At 41.3% G+C, this 27,189-nt stretch overlaps 1 protein-coding gene and 1 long non-coding RNA gene across 3 annotated transcripts; one reads left to right on the top strand and one right to left on the bottom strand.

Moving 5' to 3' along the window:
- Positions 1–2,283: 2,283 nt before the first annotated feature.
- On the bottom strand, positions 2,284–6,162 carry LOC140498859 (uncharacterized). Its single transcript, XR_011965192.1, has 3 exons — positions 6,073–6,162; positions 5,663–5,909; positions 2,284–5,508 (listed from the first exon to the last, which is right to left on the bottom strand). It is a non-coding gene; the product is annotated as an uncharacterized lncRNA (long non-coding RNA).
- A 354-nt stretch (positions 6,163–6,516) lies between these two features.
- On the top strand, positions 6,517–22,503 carry LOC140498850 (uncharacterized). 2 transcript variants are annotated; one of them, XM_072599639.1, is made up of 6 exons: positions 6,605–6,701; positions 11,361–11,463; positions 12,963–13,089; positions 13,483–13,578; positions 14,513–14,679; positions 19,812–22,503. In XM_072599639.1, exons 3-6 carry the CDS (start codon positions 13,010–13,012, stop codon positions 21,323–21,325), a joined length of 1,857 nt encoding a protein of 618 aa, XP_072455740.1. In that variant the 5' UTR covers positions 6,605–6,701; positions 11,361–11,463; positions 12,963–13,009; the 3' UTR covers positions 21,326–22,503. The 2 variants fall into 2 exon arrangements, with proteins under 2 accessions (XP_072455739.1, XP_072455740.1); XM_072599638.1 differs by lacking the exon at positions 14,513–14,679 and having other exon boundaries at positions 6,517–6,701.
- Positions 22,504–27,189: the final 4,686 nt, after the last annotated feature.

The following is a 27,189-nucleotide window of genomic DNA, read 5'->3' as shown; positions in this document are numbered from 1 at the left end:
TTCCTTAAAAATTAGAATTGAGCAAATAAAAGATAAGGACTTAATGAGAAATTAAGAAACAATGAAACAAAACCAAAAGAATAAAAAAAAATGGAAGACAATAAAATATGTCACTGGAAAAACAACTGACCTGGAAAACTGATCCAGGAGAGATAATGTAAAAATCACTGGACTACCTGAAAGGCATGATCAAAAAAAGAAAAGACCCTAGATATCACCTTTCAAGAAATTATCAAGGAAAACTGCCCTGAAAATCTAGAACCAGAGGATAAAATCAAAATTAAAAAAAAATCCACTGATCACCTCCTGAACAATCTCCAAATGAAAACTCCCAGGAATACCATAGCCAAATTCCAGAGCTTTCAGGTCAAGGAGAAAATATTGCTAGCAGCCAGAAAGAATTCAAGTATCATGGAGCCACAGTCAGGATAGCACAAGGTTTAGCAGTTTCTATATTAAAAGACTGGAGGGCTTGGAATATGATATTCCAGAAAGCAAACGAATTAGGATCACCACTAAGAATCACCTACTCAGCAAAAGCAAGTATAATCCTTCAGGGGAAAAAAAGGATATTCAATGAAATAGAGGACTTTCATGCATTTCTGATGAAAAGACCAGAGCTGAAAAGAAAAACTGACTTTCAAACACAAGACATGAAAGCATAAAAAGATGTGTGATTTCATCTGTGTGGAGCTCCCTGGTATAGAAACTCTCCACCGATCATACTGGCAACTCATACTGTATAAATTATGATTTTAGAGAGTATCCTGGGGCAGCGAAAAGTTAAGTTACTTGCCCACAACCACTGACCCTTATCAGGGGCAGGACCTGAATCTAAGATTCCCTAACTAAGAGGCTGACACTCTCCTCATTGTGCCAGAATATTTCTCAATTGCCAGAGATTACATTCAAATTATCAGTTACTGGAAGAGTACTAGTCCCACAGAAGTGGGAATTCAGTGGGTTGCAATGTTCATCATTACTAAGGACACCTATAGTGATGAGATCATTGCTCCACTAGAATACTGAAGGATCTACAGTAAACTTTTGTTCATTGTGGATAAGGGAAATAAAGTATCTTGGTTAATAGACAGTTACCATAAATACACTAAACTAGAATATGAGAATATGAGAAACTACATTTAACACAAAACACTAAATAGAACATAGTTTAATCTTTCTCTGATGACTCAGAGAGTGTTTCTTGTAATGACCTGGGCATCATTAATATAAATGCCAGTTATCATTTTATGTATCATTGTATGACGGTAAAATTGTTTTTTATATGCAAAAGTGACAGCTGAGTGACATGGCAGAATTGTATGCTAGTGAATTTCTTATCTTATTATTTCTTACAAATGTGTTGTCATTCTTCAATTTTGTTTCTCCAATAAGTCCAGTAAATTCAGCTGTTCTTGAAATTCAATGTAACATTTTGTTTAAAAAATATTATCATGTATCTTATATTAATGCATGGGGAAGTCCAATTTAGCAGCCATTCCCCTAAATATCTATGCACTAAAATATCTTTTTTTATTCCTCAAGTGGTATTTGCATGGCCCCATTCCTGGATTTCTGCAGTCACATAATTTTGTTTCATTTTAAAAATTAGGCTCAAAGGATTTGGGAATACCATTCCCAGTTGGAAGGATACTGAAAGACAGAATTTTGCCATGCAGATCCTGACCCCCTCCCCCCAAAAGGGAATTAAATAAAAAAACTACTGTATTTTTTATTGTATTTTTAGTTGATAATTATGTATGTTTAGTTGATAATTACTGTATTTTTTAAGTTGATAATTATGTTCCCTTAGTCACTTTCATTGAATTATAGTAGTTTCAGAATCTAACTCTCAAAAATTATCAAGTCTGCAGAAAAGCATTTGTTGTATTATTAAAATCTACATGAACTGCAAAGTTATAAAGCTGGCAAATATCTGTGACATGATTTTAAACTCAAGTCTTCTTAATTTTATTTCAGTTCTTTAACAGTCATTTGTATTTATTTTTTACACAGTGGATTATCTTCTGAAGATCTTCTAAATTTATTTATAGTTTGAGCCACATCTTGGTTAAATTTCTTGTTTAATTTGTACAGGTTGGTTAGGAGCTAGCTATCATCTTTTTAACTGTGAGCGCATGCGCAAGTGCACACACACGCATCAATCAGTGCAAACTTATTAAGTGCCTACTATGTACCATGCAAGGTACTGAAGATACAAAGACAAAGTGTAATGCCCATAGCCTTAAAGAGATGGCATTAAGTCAGGATAGATAACATGTATGAGTAGCAAAGGCTGTGTTTATTGAATATTAGGGTATTCATTACATTTGTTCCTGTATGTTGTATAGCTTGTTATAACGGTTGATATCTCTATTTTTTAACCAGTGCTAATTTTCCTGAATAACTACTGATTTGCACTGCAGTTTGAGATCTAACACTGCTAGATATTCTTTGTTCCTATTTCTTTATTTCTCTTTAGATTCCTTACCTTTTTTCTTAAACTCCATATATATTTATATTTCATTGTTATTTTTTCTAGTTCTATAAAGAAATCCTTTGGCAGTTTGATTGCTATGGCACTTAATAATTAAATTTATTAAGCTGCTATTTTTGCTTGTACTGACTCTGCCTACCCATGAGTAATCAATATTTTCCAATTATTTAAATCAATATTTTTATAAAGTTACTTCTGTTGTGTTTAGATAGTTGTAGTTTAGATAGTGTGCAATTTAGAAGGCAGAATTCAAAATAGTCTACATTTTCTTTAGTAATTTTAAATAGAATTTCTCCATCTTATCTTTTCTTGGTTTATTGGTATTATGCAAAAATGCTGATAGTTGTTGTGGATTTATTTCATATGCCAAAACTTTGCTGAAGCTATTATTTCAATAATACACCATCTTATCATCTCTGTTATTCATCTAGGGTTATTCTCTTAATTTATTTTGATTGTCTTATTGTTGGAGAACTATTTCTTGTACCATGTCAAACAGAACTGACACAATGGTCATCCTTGTTTTACTTTTGAATTTGCTAAAAAAAGGGATTCTAGTTATTTCCATTCCTAGAGTAGCTCTTGGTTATAGAAGCAGGCGATTATGCTACATATAACTCCACATATATTTCCCTCAAAACCACCAACTTATGCAAAATCTTGCAATACAGACTACAGGGGTTATGGGGGAAATAGAATTAGGAAAACATTACTCAAAAAATTCCATCTTTGACACATATAAAAAAAGGAATCTAATAAAAAAGTAGCACCATTGAATAAGTGTTAGATAGTTAAGATATACACGAATACCGGTTCGTTGGTTGGTTGTCATCCTTTGTTTTTGAAGAGGACCAAAATGACATCACCATGATAAAGTGAAGTTTCCATGTGTTGGACTGTGGCTGATCAGACCAATATAAGTTCAGAATGTCCTACCACAGATTGGGTACAGGTAGTCCGTATGAATTTTTTGGGTTGATTTTCCAAATTTGTGCATCCTACCTTTACTTTGTGCTGTCTCAATTCTGTTTTGCTCATAGAGCACATCACCGTTTCTGATGTGGGCACGCCACGCTGAGTGGTCCTGTGACAGTGTCTCCCATGTTATACAGTCAAATCCAAAGTTCTTGAGAGAGACCTTGAGAGTTTCCTTGTATAGCTTTTTCTGACCACCATGTGATTGCCTGGCCCATGGAAGTTCTCCATAATATAGTCTTTTTGGCAAGCATACATTTTGCATTCAAACAACGTGGCCTGCCCATCAGAGTTGTGCTGTCTGAAGCATAGTTTGAATGCTTGACAGTTCAGCTTGAGCAAGGACTTCAGTGTCTGGTATCTTACCCTGCCAGGTGATCCTCAGAATCTTCCTAAGACAGGCCAGATGGAAGTGATTCAGTTTCCTGTCATGGCGCTGGTAGACTGTCCATGTTTCACAGGCATACAACAATGAGGTCAGCACAACGGCTCTTTAGACCTTTAGTTTGGTAGTCTAACACCTCTTCTCTCCCAGACTTTTCTTTGGAGCCTCCCAAACATTAAATAGCAATCAAGTCCTCTACCTCTGACTGCTGCTCAGCCTGTGCCTCAAGCTGCAGGAGCAAGTTGGGAAGGCTGTGCCTCTGAATCTGGGCCAAGTGGAAGGGGCTAAAAGGGGGCTGGGAGCTGTAAGAAATCCTTCTCCATTTACACCTCCTTCTGCACCAGAAGAAACACAATATGATCCTTTACCTTGAAAAACAGCTGTTTTGCTTGTGGATGTAGGCAACAGAAGGGTTGTAGATTATGTTGTAAGGGGGGCAATTTTCTGCATTCTTGCTGTTTCTCATGAGAAAAAAACTCAGAAGCAAACTCAAATTTGAGTTGTTTGGTTTTTGAAACACATTCTAGCAGAACTGCATACAAATATATACATATATACACACACATACACATATACACACGTGTATAAACTATACACAGGTATGTTTACATATACATGTATGTATGTTTATATGCTGTACATATTATTTTAATGAAAGGTTCATTTTTGTTTTCTAGTGTTTTTACACAGAAATTACACAGAAATAGGTGGTATATTTTATTAAAAGTTTTTCTGCTACTCATATAATCATATGATTTTAGTTTGTTATTAACATAAATTTATAATTTTCCTAGTATTAAACCAACATTGCATTCCTGGTATAAATCAATCCTAGTTAGAGTATGTAATCTTTGTGAAATGGTATTTTATTCTTTTTGCCAATATTACATACATTTTTATTTTCAAGTTTTTTTATGTTAACAATTTAAATTATTAAATATTTAAAAGCTGCTATAAATATTTTAGTATATCTGGGTCCTTATCTTCTTTCTTTGATCTCTTTGGGATAAAGATCTAGTAGTGGTCTTATTGACTGAAAAGGTATGTATGGCTTTTGGGGCACAGTTCCAAAACACTTTCTAGAGTGGCTTCACCAACAGTGCATTAGCATATCTTTTCTCACAAAGTCCCAGCCTCTGTTTTCCCTATTTGTTAACTTTTCCAATTTGACTGGTATAAGGCAGAATCTTAGCATATGAGACACAACCTCAGTGTTGCTTTAATTTGTATTTCTCTAATTATTAGAGATTTCTAGCATTTTTCATATGTTGGATTTATTCCTTAGAAAACTTTCTATTCATATCTTTTGACTATTTATCAATTAGTGAATGAGTCTTGTTCTTATAAATTTAAGTGTTTCTTATACATCCTAGAAATGAGTTTTTTATGAGAAACTTACTACAAAATTTTCCCCATTTATCAGCTTCGATTCTAATTTTATCTGCATTAGTTTTATTTGCGTAAAACCCTTTTAATTCTCCGCAGTTCAAATTGTCTGTTTCACCTCTGGTGAGCTTAATCTTCTGTGGTCATGAACACTTTCTATTCACAGGTCTGATGGGTTAGTTCTTGCTGAGATCTTTGGCTTTGACAAACACTGGGCCACAGTTCTTTGTTTCTGCGTACTGTTCCCGAGACAGACCCCCAAAATCTGAAAGGGTTTTAGAAGGAAATCTGTGAGGTCATTGCTAGAGAAGAGGTGAGCTAGAAAAGAGGTGTGGTCTTTCTACTTAGATTCTGGAAGATCCACATTATATAGGCTTCTGACAAAGGTCCCCCCCCACAACCCCTCTTTGCCCACTTACAGTTTAGTCCCTTTTCAGTGGGGGGAGTTTTCGCGACCACCTTTGGGGCTTTCTTGGCAGAGATCCTGGAGTGGTTTGCTATTTTCTTCTTCAGCTCGTTTCACACGTGAAGAACCCGAGGCCAAGAGGGTGAAGTGACTTGCTCAGGGTCACACAGCTCTGTCCGAGGCTGGATTTGAACTTATAGGGCGGACCTCTCAGGAGTGGGCAGTCAGGAGGGCCTGGTAGCCACCTCCAGTTGGCCATGCTGTGTGTGGCCAGCCTGAATCACTAAAGTTGGACCTGGACAGTGCTCTCATCCCCCTCCCCCCATAACCAATCACCCCCTCCCCCAATAATCAATCAATCATCTGCTGCACCAATAATCCCCTCCCCCCATAACCAATCACCCCCCACACCATGACATGTACCAGGTCACGCGCAGTGAGGTCAGGCCACGGAGGAGCCCAGGCCAGGCCAATACGACGCGGTAGCGATCCTGCCCCGGGGGCCAGGCTGGGACGGGGCTTGGCTTCAGAGCCAACACCCGAGGCTCCCTCTTCTGGGCGTGTCTGCACGTGCTCAGCTCGGTCCAGGACTCCAGCCTTCCCTCCTCCTGCAGTGACGAAACGCCCCTTCCCAGAGGCCTTCGCGGCGAAGCTTCCCCCACGTGCTCAAGAGTGTGCCCAGGTCCTCCTTGTCCAACCCTAGATCCCTTCAGAGAAGGAGAGGGTGACGTGGGCACCTAGGGGCCCCCGGAGGCGCTTCCCGTTCTGGGTCTCGGTAAGGGTCGGATCTGTCCCCTCCAGGGCGGCCCGGAAGGCCCCAGAGGCGGGTGTGGCGGGAGCGCAGCAGGGGGCAGTCACGTGTGCTCTATGCCTCCGGCTCATGCGCAGATACCAGCTGGGGCGGTCCTGTCCCCGCCCTCCCTTTCAACGTCACTTCCTCTAATCGCCTGGCGTCACTTCCGAGTGTTCTGTCTGCCTTGTCAAGTTCGCCGTCCCGGCGCCGCTTCACCGTCGGCCGCCGCCGCCGGCGGAGCCCTGCGTCCTGGGCCCGGGTGAGTGAGAGTCGTAGGCCGGGCCCGGAGGCGGCCGAGCGGGCCTCATGCTGGGGTTCCGAGTCTTTGGGGAGGGGAGGGCAAGGGAGGCGGGGGACGAGCGGCCCCTCCCATTGCCCGCCGCCTATTGGTCTATTTCTGGACGGGGCTTGTCCCGGGAGCCAATAGCAATTTGGGGTCGGGGCGGGCCTTGCTGCCTTGCTCCGCTCCCAGCCTGGGCCCCTCCCTCGCTTACCTCCTCCAGGAAGGCCTCCCTGACCGGAAGTGACCCCCAGGTATTTTGGAGGCCCTGGGGGCGGGTGCTGGGGTGTGGCTCAAGCGGTCCTGGAGGTTCTGGAGAGAGGCGGGGCCTAGCTGTCAGGCCTGGGGTCCGGGCAGTGCGGGGTGTGCGGCGCCCTCCCCGGGGCCCGAGCCCTCGGCGTGGGCGCTCCCCACTTACCCGCCCGCTCCCGTCCCGAGCCTTCGCCAGCGTCTCCCGCCCCCTGGAGCCCCCGCCGGCCATCCGGCCCGTCCTCCCGGGAAGGGAGCCTCCCCGGCCTGTGCCGGCCCTGGTCACGACCTTTGTCGGGCCGTTATTCCAGCAATCCTCCGGCCTAACCCTGACCTGCACCCGGGACTCCCAGACCTCGGCAGGACCCGTGAAATGGGGTGCGGGGGCACCCCGCCTCCCGGAGCCCGCGGCCAGCGTGGTGTTGGCTTCCTTGAGCCTGCCGCGCTGCGGAGTCTGGGCTCCGGGGAAAGGCTGTCAGAGCAGACAGCGTGCGGGCCGTCCCACGGAGCCAGGCGGAGCCGGGCCCGGCTCTCTAGGAAGATCCTGCCCAAGGAGCCAGGGGACAGCCTGGAGGACAGAGCCCGGGCCAGTGCGGGAGGGAGAGCTGCCGGCCAGACGCCGGAGGGTTTATGGAGGGGCCCGGGGAGCAGACGGTCGTGGTCAGCGTCCTGGAGAGCCGGCAGCATGAGGGGACGAGGACCTTCCCCAGACTGGTGCCAGCTGTCAGAGGAGAGGAAGGACTATAGGTGGCACGTCTCCGACGCAGAATCAGCAAGTCTCGGTAACAGCTCTGGTACAGGGAGTCAGATGAAGCTTAAGTTCAGAACCGCCTCTGTCTAACTTGGTCAGACATGACCCTTCATGACCCTGCTTGGAGTTTTCCTGGCCAAGGTACTGGAGTGCTTTGCCATTTCCTTCTCATTTCCAGCTTATTTTGCCCATGAGAAAACCGAGGCAAGCTGGGTTAAGGGTCACACGGCTAGTATGTGTCTGAGGCCAGATTTGAACTCAGAAAGATGAGTTTTTCTGACTCTGATCTTGGCACTTTAGCCACCCTACCACCTGATGCCTCTCTAACTAGCCCTCCCCAATCCTGTAATTTTTTTTTTTTCTCTACCCAGGCATAAGACTTTTACCTTTATCTCTCACTTAGGTTCCAGAATGACCTTGATAGACTCTTAGATCATTGGGTTGAGTCTCACAAGATGAAATTTGACAGAGATAAGCATAAAACTTTGCACCTAAGTAAACATAACATTAATTAAGCCTATCAGTTTTGTGTCATCTGTGAATTGGATAAGAATACCATCATTGATATAAATGTTGAACTATAGGGCCACATACAGATCCATGGGGTCCTTCCCCAGAGACCTTCTACCGCTTTGACGTTGACCTGTTAACAATGTTCAACCAGTTCTGAAGCAATCTTACTATATTACTGTCTGTTGGATACTTCCGCTTTTTCCCCTGAGAATAACCTTTATAAGAATGTCTGCTAAAATCAAGGTAAATTATGTCCATGGCATTTTCCTCATTTATGACTTCAGTAATCCTGTGAAAAAAAGAAATTAGGGTGATGTGGAAAGACTGGTCTTGGTAAATACAGATAAACCTTGTGCAATCTCTTCTTTTCTTTCTAGGTGTTCAACAACCATTTCTTTAATGATTTTCCCCAGGAACTAAAGTTGAGTTTATTGTCCTATAGATTATAGATTTTATTCTCTTCCTTTTCTTATAAATTGGGACATTTGACATTGTCCAACTTTGTGGTACCTACCCTATTTTTCATGATTTTTCAGGTATCACTGACAGTGCTTGAACAATCATATCTACTCCTGTATACTTACCTCTCTGGATTTTTCTGACTGCTTTTTTTTTCCTTTTAAAGAAAAGTAAATTTTTATTCATCTCTCTTTTTTTAAATTATCAAAATTTCCCTTAGTATCCTTCTCTGAGAACCATCATGTGTAAGAAATGTTTTTGGAATGGGATCAAAAAACTTACGAAAGAAAAACTCCAGCAAATGTGATCGGAACAATAAATAGGTTAAAAGACAGGCAATGTACTGTGGCTGTGGACCTCCCAATTCTGCGAAGGAGTGGGAAGAGGTCTTGTTTGATCCCTCTTTTTAGAGGCCTTGCTATTTTTTATATAATCGGCCATTGGCTTTTGGTCGTTTTTTTTGTTGTTGTTGCTGCTACTTCTTTCTGATTCACATTATAGTTGTCATTCTGTATATTGTTTTCTTGGTTCTGCTTCATTCTACATTTGCTTGTAAATCTTTCCATGTTTCTCTCTGTTAATCAAATTTGTCATTTCTTTATAGCACACTAATATTCCATTATAATCATGTATCATAATTTTTTTTTAAACCATTCCCAAATTAGTGGACATCTAATTAGTTGTCTGTTCTTTGCTATCAAACGTTCTGCTGCTGTCTATATTTTGTTTATGGATGCTTTCTTACCAATAACTTCTTTGAGGCATGACCTCTGGGTCAAAATGCAAAGTGCTATTTTAGTCACTCATCTGCAGAATTTCAAGTTGCTATAGCAGGTGAAAGATGAAATGATTTAGGAACCAAAGGTTTGAGCTTCCATGCATATCAATTTATTAAGCAGTGCATACCATTGATAACAAATAGAGACTGGTCATCCTCAACTTTGGCGTTGGATCCTGACTACAAGTGGAGATGGATTTTCATACACGAAAATAATCAAATAAGACTAATTAGTTAAAAGAATGCAACCAGGATATAAAATTAGCTAATCTGATTTCTAAGTGGAGGAAAGATTAGGAACTTTCCTAGTTGAGAGGGAGAGAGTGAACTGGTGTAATTCCTTGAAATCAGAAAAAGAGGGGTTTTATTTACCCTAAGTGTTTATATTCAGTCAAAGGAACATGGAGATAAAAATCAATTAATCCTCATGGGGCTACTTTTCAGATAAGACATAGGGTTGCTTGAGGTGTATAATTGTGAGAAAACTTGCATCGTTCTTTGGATCTGACTAGTCAATATAACCTAGACCTTAGTTAAGGGTCTCTGAGCTCCAGGCATGTTTGAACCATGGCTAGGTTCAAACAGTGTCATAAGTTTTTCTCACAATTCCCACAATTAGATAAGCTTTTCCGGAAGACAAAAATTGGATTAGGTTCATTGAATACAAAGGGAACTAAGCTAGATTGAGAACTGAGTCACAAGATGGAGTTAGTATGGTTCACTCCTTCCAATACTGCTTGCTGTTTTAATACCTTCATTGCTTTCCACAATGCTTATATTGATTCACACCTCCACTAATACTGCATGTGTGCTTATCTTCCAACATCCCCTTCAACATTGACTTTTCCCACATTTTGTCTTTGTTGTCTGTTGTCTGAGTGTCAAACTTTAGCTTTCTTCTCCTACTTGACTGACCACTTCTTATCGGTCTTCTTTGCTAGGTCATCATCTCTGGTTCCCTTCTCTTAGCGTATCACTTGGTGGCTTCATCGGCACCCTATTTTGTCTCCATCTGGATGAGTTCCAAATCTAAGTAGCACCCCTAGTCTTTCTCCTGACAGACAGTATTACATCACCAACTGACAGCTGGGATTTTTCAACTGCATGTTCTCAGGCAACTCAAATTTAACATGACCAAAACAACTCACTCTTGTTATTTCCCAATGCTCTCCTTTCCAAAATGTATCTATTTTTTTGAGATCACCACCATCTTTCCATCCATTGAAGGTTGCAGCTTCAGTGCTATCTTCCTCCCCTCCACCCACATGGTTAATCAGCTGCTAAATATGGCCATTTCTGTCCTTTCTGGCCCCATCACATCACACCTGGACTAGTACAGTAACTTGCACTGTCTTTTCCTCTCCAAACTAGGACCTCCACAGCTGCCAAAATCAAATGGCCCAGGTGTGACCAGGTCACTTCCCATTTGTATAAGCTCCAGATACCTAGTCCTTGATTTGGCCTTTCAAGCCCTTCACCACTCAGCATCCAACTCTTATTTCTAGGAAGGTCATACATTGTTCTCCTTCCTGCCCACTGTGCTCTTTGCTTCCTTGCAGATGATGATCCCTGCCATTTCTGGGCCTGAAATACTCCAGGAATGCGTGCTTACCACTAGTGTCCAGAGTTCAGTTCAGATTCCAGGCTGCAACTTGAGGCCTTTCCTATCCCATCAGTTGTTTGTGGCTTCCACCCTGAAATGACATTTTATTGATTTATTGATCTATACTTATTTTCTGTATAGGAAATATATGTGTAAATGTGTAAGCCCCTTGAGGGCAGGGTATGTTCCATTTGTGTATCTGCAGTCACAATGCCTATCATAGAGTAGCTGCTTAATAAATGCTTATAGACTCACTGAGTCTAATTATTCCCCTTCTCTCCACAGCTCTGCCTTAGAAGGACTCTGCCCTTCCCCAAAAGCAGGAAGGACCCAGGAGGAAAAGGAAGAAGAAATGGTTCCTGTGTGCCTGACAGCTAGGGCTCTGGGCGTGAGTTTTTCTCTTGTTCAGTGGCCACAATGACCTTGGGCCTTAGATTGTGGACACGTCTTTCCCTTGGCCTGGAGCTTGAGAAATTGGAGCCAGCCTTGATGTAGAGAGAGAAGGAAAGATAGAGATCATGGGGTTCAGCTATCCCATTTTGTAGGAGAGGAGCCTGAGGCGCGGAGTGGGGCAGAGACTTTCCATAGACTTTTCACAAAGCTGGGAAACAGGAGAGACTAGCCAGGTGAAGGGGACCAGAAAGATACTCTCTGGGAGGACAGCTTGCCCAACAGTGAGCATGTCCAGCAGGGGACTGAGCCTCTCCCGAAGTATGGCAGCCGGCACCTCCCTGCCCTTCCACCCCATACTTATTAGAGACTTATAAAAGGGTGGAAATGGTCAAACCTAAGATTCTGGGATTCTGAGCCGATCAACCAGTATTGATTTCTAGGTGATTCTTTTCAATCCAAGATGCACTGCCAGACATGTGTCAATTTAGCATTTCCTGGATAGTTTTAAGTTCTTCCCAAGTTAGTGAGTTTACCAGGATAAAGGAACCATGGCCTGAAGGCCACATGTGGCCCTCTAGGTCTTCAAATATGGTCCTTTCACCAAATCCAAATTTCACAGAACAGATCCCATTAATAAAAGAATTTGTTCTGTAAAATTTGGATTCAGTCAAAAGGCCACACTCAGGGACCTAGAAGGCCACTTTGTGACCTCATGGCCACAGATTCCTCATCCCTGTTTAGGCTTTCAGTACTTTCTTCATTGACACCATGTGAATCTTAGCTGATATTTATGAAAGGACTTTCAATCAATTTTCCCATTTAACCAAAGAAGATACACAGCATCTTGGGGAGTTCTCCGATATTTCCCTCTATGTTCTTTTCTCCTTGGGGGAACTAAGGGATTAGACCAGAGGTGCTGGCTGGACTGGGCAGCCAGCTTCAGGGTTGGGCCTTATTTGTAAAAGGTCAGATTATGGAGAGGAGGATGGAAATCCAAGCCCAGGATAAAGCAAGGATGTGGTAGGGGAGGGGGAAGGATGGGAAATGGGGATACATTACTGAGTATAATGTGACATAGTCAAAGAATTGGACATGGAATTGGGAGGTGGCCATAAATCCTCAAGGATTGTCCTCAGGCCCAGTTGCTATGGATCCAATGTGAAAAGAATTCTTAAGAACTCTCACCATGTTGGGTGTCCTGCACTGGTTTTGGCTGACTTATTGGAGGACATGGGCAGAAGTTACCCAGGCTGGGCAGCCAGGGCTAGGTGGTGATCTGCATGGCTGAAAGGGATGCCCACCTTGGTGAACTCATAGACCCTTGGGAGCACGTTGAGGATTGTTGTTTGGTTCCATGATTCAGAAATGAATATAAACTGAGGCATTCAGGAGGTGTGAGGTTTGTTTCTGGCAGCTTCTGCCAACTTCACCCCTCCTCCCAGGTGAATAGGAGGGATAGTCCCTGGGGAAGTCCGTATGTGTGTACTGTTTCAGGAATCAGTAACATTCAAGGATGTGGCTGTGAACTTTTCCTGGGAGGAATGGGGGCAGCTGGGCCCTTCTCAGAAGGAACTTTACCGGGAGGTGATGCTGGAGAACTACAGGAACCTGGTCTGCCTGGGTAAGGACAGCTTCCCCTGGGACCCAGAACCTGGCCCTTGGAGGATCTTTGCTTCCTCCTTTCATCAATGCTGTGGAGTGTTAGTGGGGTTAAGTACTTAGTGTATGACATACCTACTATGGCACACCCAGGACAGATGAATGAAGACATGGAAAGTCTCCATCCTCTTGCCAAGGATTGGGTCCAATGACCCAATATTCTTTCCCAATCCAAACCCACTCTGTGAACTCTTCTCACTTCCCTCTTAGGAGCACAGGAGAGATCAACCCCCAGAGAGCTTTTATAGAGGCCTCTGGGTGTTGGTACCATGGCCACAGTTTTCAGAATGAAGGGGACTAGGTGAGTATTGTGAGTTGGCTCTGACTACAGCACTTTCCTGTTTCCAATGAGCAGGGCTTGCTGTGTCCAAACCAGATATGATCTCCCAGCTGGAGCAAGGGGAAGCACCTTGGATGCCAGAGGGAGAAGGCCCAAGGTGCAGGTGTACAGGTGAGTGAGGGACAACAGCAGGTGAGGCTTGGCCAGCCACAGCTCAGCTGACAATCAAGGGGAAGGAGGCACTTCACTAGCTGCTTTCCTCCAAAGTCCCCAGAGTTGAGGTGAAGGGCTGGGGCTGTTTGGCTCCCCAGAGTTGAGGTGAAGGGCTGGGGTTGTTTGGCTCCCCAGGGCTGGGGTGAAGGGTTGGGCTTGTCTGGCTCCCCAGGGCTAGGGCAAAAGGCTAGTCTTGTTTGGCATGACTGTCTTCATAGAGCCTTGTCTTCACCTCCCCAAATGCCCTGAGTGGTGACTCTCCTCAACTCAGGTGCCCTCTGTAGCGGCTGGCTCTTTCTGTTCCACGTCTTTGGGAGTTCCTTCCCCAGATGCCACCCTCTGATCTCACCTCCTTTTTCTCCTTCTTAAAGTGTATATTGATTTGGGGAAAAATATGTCCAGAATGTCCTGTTTCCTTCCCTAGTTGCTTCTGTTCTTATTTCTTCCTGCCTGGTTTGAGGCTTCCCTTGTTGATGTCTTGTTGCATGACGGTAGTCTGAGTATGTCTGTTCAGATCCTGCTCTCTTCACTCTTCGTTCACTCATGTTCATCTCTCCATGGACTTTTGCATTTTGAGGAAAAGACAGTAACGAAGAGGTGATGTGGCCCTGCCTCAGAATCTGTTCCACTGTAAGCCAGTTGGGTAGATAGATGGATAGCTAGATGACAGTGGATAAGAGTGGACCCTGGAGGTGGGAATAACCCAATTCAGATCTGGCCTCAGACACTTACTGAAGTCACTTGACCCTGTTTGCTTCAGTTTCCTCTTTTGTAAAGTGAGCTGGAGAAGGAAATGGGATGTTTGCCAAGAAAACCCCAAATGGGTTCATGAAGAGTTGGGTACAACTGAACAACAACAAAACCCGATTGTTAGACTCATGGGTTGTTTCAGTCTTCTCTTCCAGAAAAGGCTGCTGGGAGTGATTTTGTGGAGAGAAGGCCTTGGTTCCTTTCTGTCGCACCCCACCTACAGTCACAGAACCCTGTTCCCTGGGGCAGAGGTTATCAGTCTTGGCCTGGAACATCCTGTGGCTTACAAATGGAGGAACAATCCGACAGGTCTTCCCACTTTTAATTTGGTGGCTTTTACCGGTCTTTGCAAATGCCATAGGTTCAAGATGGTATTTCTATGATGACTAGAGTTTAAACATTTGCTCTGATGTTAGTGGATAATTGTGGTTTTCTGGAAAGTCCTTTTTCATTTTTTACATTCCTGTCCATTCTTGGAAGATCTTAAATGCTGATTTCCAGCCGAGACAATTGATAGAAAAAAAATTTATTATTCAGTTTTCCTTTCTTATTCTAGATGCGCCAATTTTTATTTTGCAAAATCTTTTTAGTTTGTAGTACTGATCAGCATTTATGAACACTCTGATAGTTGTAAGGTATGTCACATGCATTATGTCACTTGGTTGTCAAAACAAGCTTGTGATTGGTTCTATTATTTTTTCCATTTTACAGATGAGGAGCTGAGGGTCAGAAAAATTAAGTGACCATGGTCACATACCCAGAGTGGGTCAGTGGTGAGACTTGAACCCAAGTCTTCTGACTCTGAAGGCAGCTGTCTGCACTAGAACATATTGGATATATTGGAAAAGCCTTATTTCCTGTCATATTCCATTCTGGAAGTGTTTTTTAAGCACCCACTTTGTGCCAGGCTGATTATTTTAGAGGGTCCAAAACAAAGTTGGTCAGTCTGAATACTTGAGAGTTGAGGGAGTTGGGGTGGATTGGAGACCAGAAGAGACTTTGTCTGTGGGTCTGTGTCTGTAAACACCTGGCGATTGGACTCCTTGTACTGGACTTAGTCAGGACCGTCAATGTCCATCTCCTTTAGGATGGTGACTTGGGAAGTGCACCCAGGAGACATAGCTGCCTATAGAGCAAGCCACTGACCTTGCAGAGGCACAGTCCTCCTGTATCTCTTAGAGACTGAAGCTCCATTATCTTTGGCAGAGGTCCACTACAGAGCCTGAGGAGTGGAGGACAGCAAGAAATTCTGGGGTGGAAAACAGTACAGACTTGATCTTGTCAAGACTGATGAAGGGAGGCAAGTGAACACAGAGCAGGCGTGATGCCTGGGAGAAGGCAGTGGGGGCTAGAGAGTGGTGGGAAGGATGACAAAGATTTTAGGATGAAAGTGAGACAGAAATAGCTAGGTAGCATTTATGCAGTGCTTTGAGGGGAGCAGAACAGTTTAGATATATTACCTCATTTTATCTTCACAACAGCCCTGTGACAGAGGTGCTGTTATCATCTCCATTTCACTGATGAGGAAACTGAGTCTGAATGCATCCAAGGCAGGATTTGAATTCTGATCTTCCTGCCTGAAAATCCAGTGTTCTCTGCCTGAAAAGATGGGTTATCATAATCAGAGAGGAAAGTTTCAAAATTCCAGATCATGGAGAAATCAGAGTTCTAGAGTTAGGTTAAGGTATGACCAACCCTATGAGGGACTGAGGTGGAATAAAAATGTTGTCCATGGAAATTGGGGAACTTGGTGAACTGGGCAGCCTGAGGCGAGAGGAGACATCTCCATGTCTGGTGAAATCCCCAAGTACAGGCTTTGGGTTAGATGAGGTTAGACAGTAGGGAGAGTGATCTGGGAACTAAACTCCCTGATAAAGGGAGAAAATGAGCTGGGCATCAGGATTTTATGGCAATGAGGGTTCTGTATGGGAAGACCTATAGATAGATGGAGTGAGCCTGTAAAGAATTATTACTTTGCCCCTGCTGAAGGGGAATGAAGTTTGACCTGAGAAGGACAAAACAGCAGTAGTCACTAAGGAGTTATTTCCTGAGAGACAGAGTTATTAGAGATATAGTTGGGTGAGCTCTTAGTGGCCATTGCTATTTTCATGTAACTCAGGTGTGATGTGATTGCATACTGAAAGACATTTCCAGTGGGATTGCTGGACTATTGTGCTGGGCATTTGAAAGATGGTAGAGGATAAGAGAGGTATGTCATGGCAGCTGGGCCTCCCAAGGGAGAGATGGTCAGAGGAGTTGGATGACTAGTAACTTGGAGTGTTCTAAAGGGGTTTCTTTTTCAGATTTTGGTTGAGCAAGTTGGGTTATGAAATCTCTTCTAACCCAGAAATTCTAGAATTCTAAGGATATCTTGTAGAATGATGCCAGGACATATGGGGAATAATCATTGTTGGAGGGACATGAGAACTTGGGCCCTGTGTTGATGGAGCTATGAATTGGCCAAACCAATCTCTAAAGCATTTGAAGGTATTCAACACAAGTGACTTCTGTGTCCATTCCCTTTGATTCAGAGATCCCATTCCTAAGCATATGCTCTAAAGGAGGCAAAGGAAGAAAATTCTGTCATATAAATATATATATATATATATATGAGAATAATTGCATTTTCGCTTTTTTTTCTTTTTGCTAGCAAAACCTTGTTAAAAAATAGATGCTCATCATTTAAGGAGTAACTAAACAAATTATGGTACATAAAAGTAATAGAATATTACTTTACTCTAAGAAACTGTAAAGAATTCAGAAAACCTTGGGAAGGCTTGTGAACTCAGAAAAAGTGATGTAAGCAGTAGCCGGATAACGATATACACCCTGACTACAACAGTGTCAATGGAGAAATCAGTGCCTTGCATGAGTAAGCTCCTCTCTGAACAGCACAAATACTGCATGGCTTCCCATTTTGTGCAGAGGTTTCAGATAGTAGGTGTGGTACTATGCTTTGTTAAAGGCTTGGCTCACTGTGTGTGTGTGTGTGTGTGGACAAAAATCTCGTCAAACAACTAAAAGAGAAACGGGCAGATCTCAGAGTTAAAACACTTTATTAAAGTGACCTAACTCCCACTAATAAGGTAGATCCCAAACCTTTCTCGTTACCAGAGTACCCTCCTTCCAGTGTCTTATTTTTATAAGGCTTAATGCCAGATTTATTACCTGAACATACAGAATCCTATTGGTTGACATATGATGCAGAAGCTAAAGGGATCTTGCGTGAAGCTGGAATATCTTTGCTGACTGGAGGTTCCCAAGATGGATGGGCTTCTCTGTTGGTTGTGCAAGAGGTGTAGAGATGAGCTATACATATGATCCAAAAACATGTCGGGGATGACTTTCTATACCATGCCACACATGCTTGGTTTGGTCATGGAATTTGAGTGAAAGAGGATGGAGATATCCATGTCAGCATTCTTGCAATTACCTAAGTAAGCTTCATCACTTGGTAAACAAGTAGCAAACATTGCATTAAAGTTTGAGGCCAGTTATAGGACCCTTCTATTAGAACCTATGCATGTTCATATGTGACTTTTACAAAATATGGATTAATACATTGCTTATTCTTGTACCTCTTATTGGATAACTGACTAAATATATATTACTACAAAAATATAGCAAAATAATTGCCAACTAACATTACCTCTAATAGAATCATAATGAATTAATACTAATTAAAATTTGAATAGCGGTCTTCAATGAATCATCTCTCTCATGGGATTGGTATATGAGGAAATTTACAGTGATATGAAGATAAAAGATACCAATTAAAAATTGTTAAGTTAATGGTATTAAAAAAGCAAACAAACCAGAATAATGGTTGAATGAGGAGCATCTAGATGTGGCAGGAAATCAATCTGCCTCAGCTCACGCCCAGCCCAGTCACCTTGTGTTTTGGATGGACATAGGGAACCCTGAGAGGTGTACCAGCTGGTCCCCATTCCTTGAGAGATTTAAACATTTTTCTTAATCTTTCTGGTACTTGTACTTATTTTCAGCCTTCTCTTGCTGTGTTTTATAGATAAGATATTGAAATTTCCCAGTGAACTCCTGCGTTATTTTGCAAGAAGACTCTCAACCAGTAGTTCTTTTGACACATCTCTTTTGATTGCCACCTAATTATGTAGAATTCCCAAAGGCCTTTGAGAGGGACATGAGGGTTAGAAGTGTTCATAGGCCTTCAGGGTTTTGCCACCTAGATAAAAAGATGAGACATACAGAATCATAATAAACTGCAAGTAGCAGTGACGGCACCACATGCTTTTGATCAGAGTTGTGGTCAGCTCCTTAGAGAAGTGAGAGATTTTGTTGTTCAATTTCAGTCATGTCTCACTCTTTGTGAGTATATTTGGGATTTTCTTGACAAAGATACTGGAGTAGTTTTCCCTTTTCTTCTTTGATTCATTTTACAGATGAAGAAACTGAGGCAGATATAGTTAAGGAACTTGCCCAGGTCTCACTGATAGTAGGTGTCTAAGATTGCATTTAAACTCAGGTCTTCCTCACTCCAAGCCCAGTGCTTTATCCAGTGCTCCAAATAAGAGAAGGGAGCATTTTATGGAGTCTGGAGACAATGGAGTTAGCTCTGTAGAAGAAAACTAACCATTAGAAATGCCCTTGTAGGACATGAATGGATAGAAAGGCAATGTGACTTCCCAAATAACTGAAGAACTGTCGTAAATATCATGGAGTTGGAAATGTGCATGATTTCAGGAAGATGGGACGATGAGAAGGGGTGCTTTAGGTGGGAGTGTTGAGATATAAGAGTAGCAAGGTCCATTGTCTGATATTTTCCCATAGGCTTATGCCTTTCACCATTCCTTGGGTTCCTTTTCCATTTTTTCTCCTTCCTACATAGATTCTCCTTATCCTTTGTACATTCTTTCTAATTTCATTAAATCCTTGCCCTCTTTCTCTACTCCCTCTTCCATTGTATTATTGAAAAGTCATTCAATCTTAAGCTCTGCCCCTTTAAATATACTAAGCTTTAGCACTTGCTCCCATACACATTGTATGCTGAGTTGAGTAAGCCATAGGAGCATGACACTTGTCCCTTCCAGATGGCAAGAGGGTTAGCAGCTTAGAAACCACAGAGCAGTCTCTGGGGGAACTGTGGAAAAGACTGACAGAACCATTGTTCTTTCTGTGTGTTACTGAACCTCAGAAATGTGTCTTTGATGAGTGAGGATCATTGTGTTACAAGAAAACTGAAGATGTTTCATATTAAATGGCTTTAATAAATTATAAATTACTCTTCACATTTAAGGCAACATTCTTATTTATCCTACCTTTTTGACATTTGACTTTTATAGAGGGTATAGAAGAGACCTCTGTACTTAGCATATTGCTTGCTATATAGGAAGTTCTAAATAAATTCTTTGTTCATTCCTATTGCAGAAGGTACAAGGTATATTAACATGTTTTATTTTTTTCAGGCTGGAAGTCTCGACCTAAAACTCCAAAGCTTGGCATTTCTATGGATCTGTTGTCCCTGGAAAGACTCCCAAGGGAATGTACTTGTGTTTCCAAGTCTGGAAAATCCTGTAAATGTGATGCCAGGTTAAAGAGACAGCAGAACAATGAGGAGAAATTTTCTCAGCAAGTAAAAATCATCCAGAAGAGCTCTTTGAATTCAGTGCAGGGCCATGAGTATAATGAATGTGGAAGAAACTTCAGGCTAGGGCCAGTCTCTTCTCCCCAGGGAGAACAGATTGCAAAGAGCCTCCATAAATGTGACAGACACAGAAAACGCTTCAGACTAAATTCAGACCTGAGTAAGTGCAATGGAAATTGCTCAGAGAAGTCACATTCTAGGTATGGTGGATGTGAGAAATCCTTCAGTTATAATTCTGACCTTACTGAGTGTTATAATAATCATACTAGGGAGAAACCTTGTGAATATAATGAATGTAGAAAGACTATATACTGCAGTTCATCCATTACTTCAAATCAAAAAAGTAGTTCTCAAAAGAAGCTAAGTAAGTCTGATGAATGTGAAGGGTCCTTTTCCCAGAGCATACAAGTTATTGAACATCAGAAAATTAATACTGCAGAGAAAGCTTATGAATGTCATGAATGTGGGAGAACTTTTGCTCAGAGTGCACATCTTGCTCGACATGAGAGGCGTCATTCTACTGAGAAATCCTATGAGTGCAATGAATGTGGAAAGACCTTCAGCCGTAGTGCATATCTTACTGAACATCAGAGAATTCACACTGGAGAGAAACCTTATGAATGTAATGAGTGTGGGAAGTCCTTCATCCGAGGCACTTACCTTACTCTACATCAGAGAACTCATACTGGAGAAAAACCTTATGAGTGTCATGAATGTGGAAAGTCTTTTCCCCAGAGCATACAGCTTCTTGGACATCAGAGAATTCATACAGGAGAAAAACCTTATGAATGTAATTACTGTGGGAAGACATTTAGACATAGCTCATCCCTTAATTCCCATCACAGAGTTCATACTGGAGAGAAACCTTATGAATGTAATGAGTGTGGAAAGGCCTTCAAACACAGCTCTTCCCTTACTTACCATCATAGAATTCATACTGGAGAGAAACCATACGAATGTAAAGAATGTGGGAAAACCTTCCCCCAGAGCATACAACTTATTGGACATCAGAGAATTCATACAGGAGAGAAACCTTATGAATGTAATGAATGTGGGAAAGCCTTCAGCCGGAAAACACAGCTTACTCGACATCAGAGAATTCACACTGGAAACAAACCTTATGAATGCAATGCATGTGGAAAGGCCTTTTGTCAAAAGACCCAACTCACTAAACATCAACGAATTCATACTGGAGAGAAGCCATATGAATGTCATGAATGTGGGAAATCCTTCCGCCAAAGGTCACATCTTACTTACCATCAGAGAATTCATAGTGGAGACAGTCTTTGTGAATATAATGAAAAGAAGAAAGATTTCAGTCATACACTTTTCTGAAAATTTTAGACTACAAACTTAAAGGAAACTAGATAAATCAAATAATTATCTTATTTCCCATAACAGCTATTCCAAACTTTTCTCATGTTGCCTGTCTCTTCTTTGAGACAGGCACAATGTGCAGAATTACAGCAGCTAACTTTGCCCCATTTTTTCAGTTATGTTCTCACTAATTTATCTTCCAGTTCTCTTGTTCCCATCCTTTCCCCCCTTTTTCCTACTGTCATGTTTCTTTTACCCATAGAGCACTGAGCTTGACATTTGGGAAATCTTAATTCAAATCCTATTTATAACATCTACCAGCTTATTGATTGGGAGCCATTTCCTTAAACTCTCAACTTCAGTTTCCTCATCTCAGAAGTGGAGATAAAAATGCTTTTAATAACTATTTCACGTTGTGGCTCTAATTATCAAATGAACTACAATTTTTGTTAAAGTGTTTTCCAAATTATAAAATACTTTATAAATGTCAGCTCTTATAACTGAGTTTTTCCTCTCGTAGGTCATTTGTAGCTGCTTATAAACACAGTCTCCCCTAAAACAACCATAGTCATCAGATGACTTTTTACCTGTTACTTACTCTTTCCAACTACCACTTGAAACTCTTTTCTCTTTTTTTACTGCCAGGCTTCTTGAAAAAGTTGGCTGTACTCAGGCAGGATCTCTGGTTCCTTTGAACCACTATTTGAATGCTTTATAATGTGTTTGCTAACCACTTGACTGATCTTGTTCTGTTAGACGTTGCCAGTCACTTCCTGTTGGGCAATTGACCCATTCACCCCCCCATTTATCATCTTTATCTCTGTAACTGATTAGAAAGGAAGAAACAAGATCATGTAGCAAGGCATTATGAGTTCTGATTACACTTAAGAAGTAGTTCAGTCCCCTTTAGTGTACTGCTTGACTCATTGTTTTATATTTGATTTTTATCCTTCTGGGCACTGTCTCAGTCTTGGGACTATGTTGAGTGATGTATTCTGTATTCATAAACTTGCAATTTCATTTATTTATAGGTTCTAGTCCCCATTCCATTAATTATTATTGCCCTCTTTTCCTAATAGTTATTACTTATTCTATATTTAAATACATATAAAAATCTCTGAAGCGTGTGTGTGTATACACAGATGTATAATTTATTACCAAATGGAATAAATAATAAACATAAGACCACACTTGAATGCCATTTCTTCTTAAATCTTTCTTGAATATCCTGGACAGTAACATAATTGTATAAAATTAATGGACTCTTTTTTCTTCTTCTTCTTGTATCATCTAGCTTATTAATTACATCTCACAATGAATTTCAGTGTCACATTTTTATTGATTGGTTTTCATTTTTCCAATTTTTATTAATACCTTCAACTCTTTATACCATAGTCACATTCTGATATAGCTCACTCCGCATTCTTTTCTAATCTTCATTCAATGGTCCTGAAATTTTTTGTTGTTAGCACCCCTTTACACTCTTAAAAGTAATTAAAGACCTCAAAGAGCTTTTGTTTATGTGTACTATTGACACTTACCATGTTAGAAATTAAAACAAAATTTTAATTGATTTATTAAATTCATTTAAAAAGTATTCATTTAAAAGTAATTCATCTAAATTTAATAATAAACCCATTGCTTGTTAACATTTTTTTATGGAAACTTTTCCAAAACAACAGCAAAAAAAACCAATTAGCAAATAAAGTGACAGTTTTCCATTTTTTCAGATGTTAATTGCAAATTGTTTTTGCACCATCAATATGAAAATATTGACACAGCTGTTTTAGAATAAGCCATGAAATTTAAACAGATTATTCAACACTAAATATTTCTGCACCACCTTTGTTGCCAAGCATTCACACATCTTCAATAATTAGTTGATACTGATATAAACAAAACAGCATATCCAGCCATGTCTATAGATTCACTCTTCTGGAAAATAAAGATACCAACTTACAGTTGAGATATTAACTCAGTTTTTCTGGTTATAGATAACCCTTTCATTCATAACTCACTTCACTTTTCAGGAAACCTGATTATTAGGAAGTGTTTAACATCAAATATAAGTTTGCCTCTGAAGCTTCCTTCCAGATCTCCATTTCTGGAACAAAGCAGAAGCCTGTTTTTCCTTCTGCTATCAATTCTTGAAGACAGCTCTTGTACTCTTATGTCTTCTTTTCTCTAAGCTAAACACATACAATTCCTCTGTGGCATTAAGTGTTATGAATTTTAAACCCAGCACCTTTCTGGCCACACTCCTCTGCTTGCCCTTCACTTTTTAATGTTCTTCCTAAAATGTAGCATCCAGAGCTGAGCACTGTCTAGGATAGAATACCCTAGGACCATACCTCCACAGGAGCTAGCCTCTTGTTATGCAGCACCAGCTCACTTTAACTTTTTTGGCTGCCGGATTAGACTGTTCGCTCCCATGGACTTTAAAAGTCTCATCATCCTTTTCAGAGGAATGACTGTTTAGCCATACCTCCCTTGTCTTATACAAGTGTGAGAATTGACATTTATCCCTGTTACATTTCTTCTGAGAACACTTGGCCTAAACACTTTGGCCTGTTAAGTTATTTTGGAATAAGAACTCAGTTATTCAGGATGTTCACTATGTCAGCTTTTGTTGTGTGCATGCTTGATCAGCTTGTTATCTATCCTTTTATCTCCATCACTGATGACAGCGTGACATCACATACTCTGCACTGGCTACCTCCTAAGATGGCATGTAACTATTAACGACTAAGTTTTTTGACCGGGCCATTAAGCTTATTTCAAATTCCATTAATTGTACTATCACTTGGGCTATGTTTTGTAGTACCAATGTGATATTCACAGTGCCTACAGCAGCCATGATTATCCCAGCACAATGCTGATTGTGAAATATAACAGACTCTCCACAAGGAACACAGAACCAAAACATTCAGACACCAGAAAGCCAAATTCATAGTAACACAAATCTATACACAGTAACAATGCAGAGGACACCATCCCTGAGCCTTCCCTGTGCTAGGGCCTTCCTACAAACAAACACTCACAAGCCTAGCTGCCTGCTTGCCTTCATCCTTCCTACCTCTGATTAGACTGATCAATTTCCTCTCAGCTCTACTCTAGCTCTACCTCTTCCTGTTCCACCCATTCAGCAAACTCCTACCACAGGCTCCATGTGACTCAGGCACGTCCCATTAATGAATGGGATTTTTTAAATTACCATTTAAATTTAAATTACCATTACATGCCTCTACCAGGCCAATCCCTGTCCAAAAAGAACATGAGGTTACCATGACCTGTCCTTGATGAAACAATGCTGATTCTTTGTTATTGCTGCTTCCTTTTCTAACCAGTCTTTTAAAAAAAACCCAAAAAACTTCAGAATTTTGCTATGTAGGCATTTTGCTGCAACAGAAAGGTGTTCACATTGGAGTTACAGGATCTGAATTTGAATCCTGCTTCTGCTTCTTACCTGTGAGACTTTGGCAAGTCACTTAACCTTGATGCTTCTGTTTTCCCATCTGTAATATGAGGAGTCTGCATTAATATTTGTGTTAAAGTCTCTTCCAGTTCTAAATCCATGATTCTATGAAATGGAATCCCAGTCAAGATCACTAATCTATAATTTGTAGACTCGATTCTTTTAAAAGTTTAGGACCTTTACTTTTCTCTAGTCCTGCAACATTCCTTCAGTTCTCTAAGTCTTTTCTCAGATCATGCTCTCCAGTCTCAAGCCAGATGGGTCTCCTCACTGTCTCACACACAGCATTTCATTTCCTCTTCCAGTGCCTTAGCATAGGCTTCATTTCAGTCCTGGAATGTTCTCCCTCACCTCAACCTCTAAAACCCTTGCCTATTTTCAAGATTTGCCTCTCCTACTACTCTTTGGCAGATACTTTTCTTGATTCCCCTCTCTCCTAGTATCTGCCTTCAGATCATAGTGTATTTTGTATCTATCCTGTATTTAATGAACTGTAAATCTCTGCTCATTGAGTTCAGAGATTGACTCACAAGTATTTGAATCCCAAGCTCTTAGGACAGTGTCTGACATGTAGGCAGGCAGCTAAGTGACCTTGTGGATAAAGCCTTGAAGCTGCAATCAGGAAGACGAGTTCAAATCCACTCTCAGATACTTATTAGCTGTGTAAGTCACTTAACTTCTCTCTGCCTTGGTTTCTTTGCTGTAAAATTGGGATAATAATAGCAGTTACCTCCAACGGTGGTTTAAGCATCAAATGAGTGCTTAGCAGACCCTGGCACAGAATGGACCTTTCCTAAATGCTTATTTCCTTTCTAGTACAGAATCACAGAATTCCATGTTTATAAAGGATGGTAGTGGCTATTGTCTGACCCATATCTGAGATTCTACTCTAGAACATGGCTGATGTGTGCTTGGTCCGCATTTGCTAGAAGGTGTCTGGTGACATAAACTCCAAATTGAAGTAAGTACACTTTGGGATAGCAGATGTTTAAGAAGTTTCCCTTAAGAAAGCCTCAGTGTATGTTTTTTGTACTTCAACCAACAGTCCCCCATTCTGTATTTTCCTAGGTAATCTCTGTTCCTGTCTCCTGATGTAAAAAATATGAAATGTTATCATGGAAAAGAACTTATAAATCATTTCATCTAACCCCTGAGAAAACAGGCCATAGAGATATTAAGTGATGTAGCCACCAACTGCATGCAGAGAATTCTTGACAGAGGCTGTAGTAAAACTCAGCAAGCAATTATTAAACACCTTTTATGTGCTAGGCTTTGGTAAAGACATAGGGGCTGAGGGCTGCTAGGTGGCACCATGGATAGAACACTGGATCTGTTTAGTAAGAGTTTCTGAGTTCAAATCTGGCCTCAGACACTTAGTATCTATGTGACCCTGGACAGGTTACCTGTTTGCTTTGGTTTCCTCATTTGCAAAATGAGCTGGAAAAGGAAATGGCAAATCGCTCTAGTAACTCTGCCAAGAAAACCCCAAATAGGGTCATGAAGAGTTGGACACAACTGAAAAAGACTGAACAACAACAAAGGTTGAGGCTGATGTTACTCACATTGTATATGTGGGCCATCCAGAGATACATAATATGTAGGAAGCACTTTCAAGAGGGAGTAAGAAACTAGCCACTAAGGGTATCGTGAAATAAATAGACAGAACAAGTGTTTTACTAAGCACTTGGTGTGTTCTAGGTACTTTCCTAGGTTGTAGGGAAATCAGTATGAAAAAAATGAGACAGTCTCAGACCCCCAAGAGCTAATCAACAAACATTTCTTATGAAGCTGGGAGGGGCCAGGTATTGTCTTTGGTGCCAGACTACAAGGTCAGTTCATACCCTCAGGAAACTTACATTCTATCAGGGGAAATAATAACATGTGTAAGTAGGAGGAAAGTAAAGTAATTTCAAGAAGAATGACATTCAGGACTCAGGAAAGTCCTCATGTAGGTGAACTTTGACTTGAACTTCGAAGGAAGCTAGGCATTCCAAGAGGTACAGATGAGGAAGGAACAGATTCCAAGCCTGGACAATGGCCTAGGATAGGGGTGGGGGACCCATAGCTTCCAGGCCACATGTGGCCCTCTAGGTCCTCAAGTGTGGCCTTTTGACTGAGTCCAAACTTCACAGACCAAATCCCCTTCATGAAAGGATTTGTTCTATGAAGTTTGGCTTTTAGTCAAAGGGTCACATGTGGCCTCAAGGTTCCCCACCCCTGGTGCAGTCAAAGGCAAAGTGATAAAGGATGGAATTTCATTTATGAGAAACATTTGGCTAGGCTGTGGTGTGTAAAGGGGAGTGATACACAATAAATCTGAAATGGCAGGTTGGAGCCAGAATGTGAAGGGCTTTAAATACTAAAGAGCAGCTTGGTTTTAATTCCAGAGGCAAGAGGAATCCTGAAA

Source organism: Notamacropus eugenii, chromosome 4, assembly GCF_028372415.1.
Source record: "Notamacropus eugenii isolate mMacEug1 chromosome 4, mMacEug1.pri_v2, whole genome shotgun sequence".
NCBI lineage: Eukaryota > Metazoa > Chordata > Mammalia > Diprotodontia > Macropodidae > Notamacropus > Notamacropus eugenii.
Note: the sequence above shows the minus strand (reverse complement) of the source record. Positions and strands in the feature narration are given on the sequence as shown.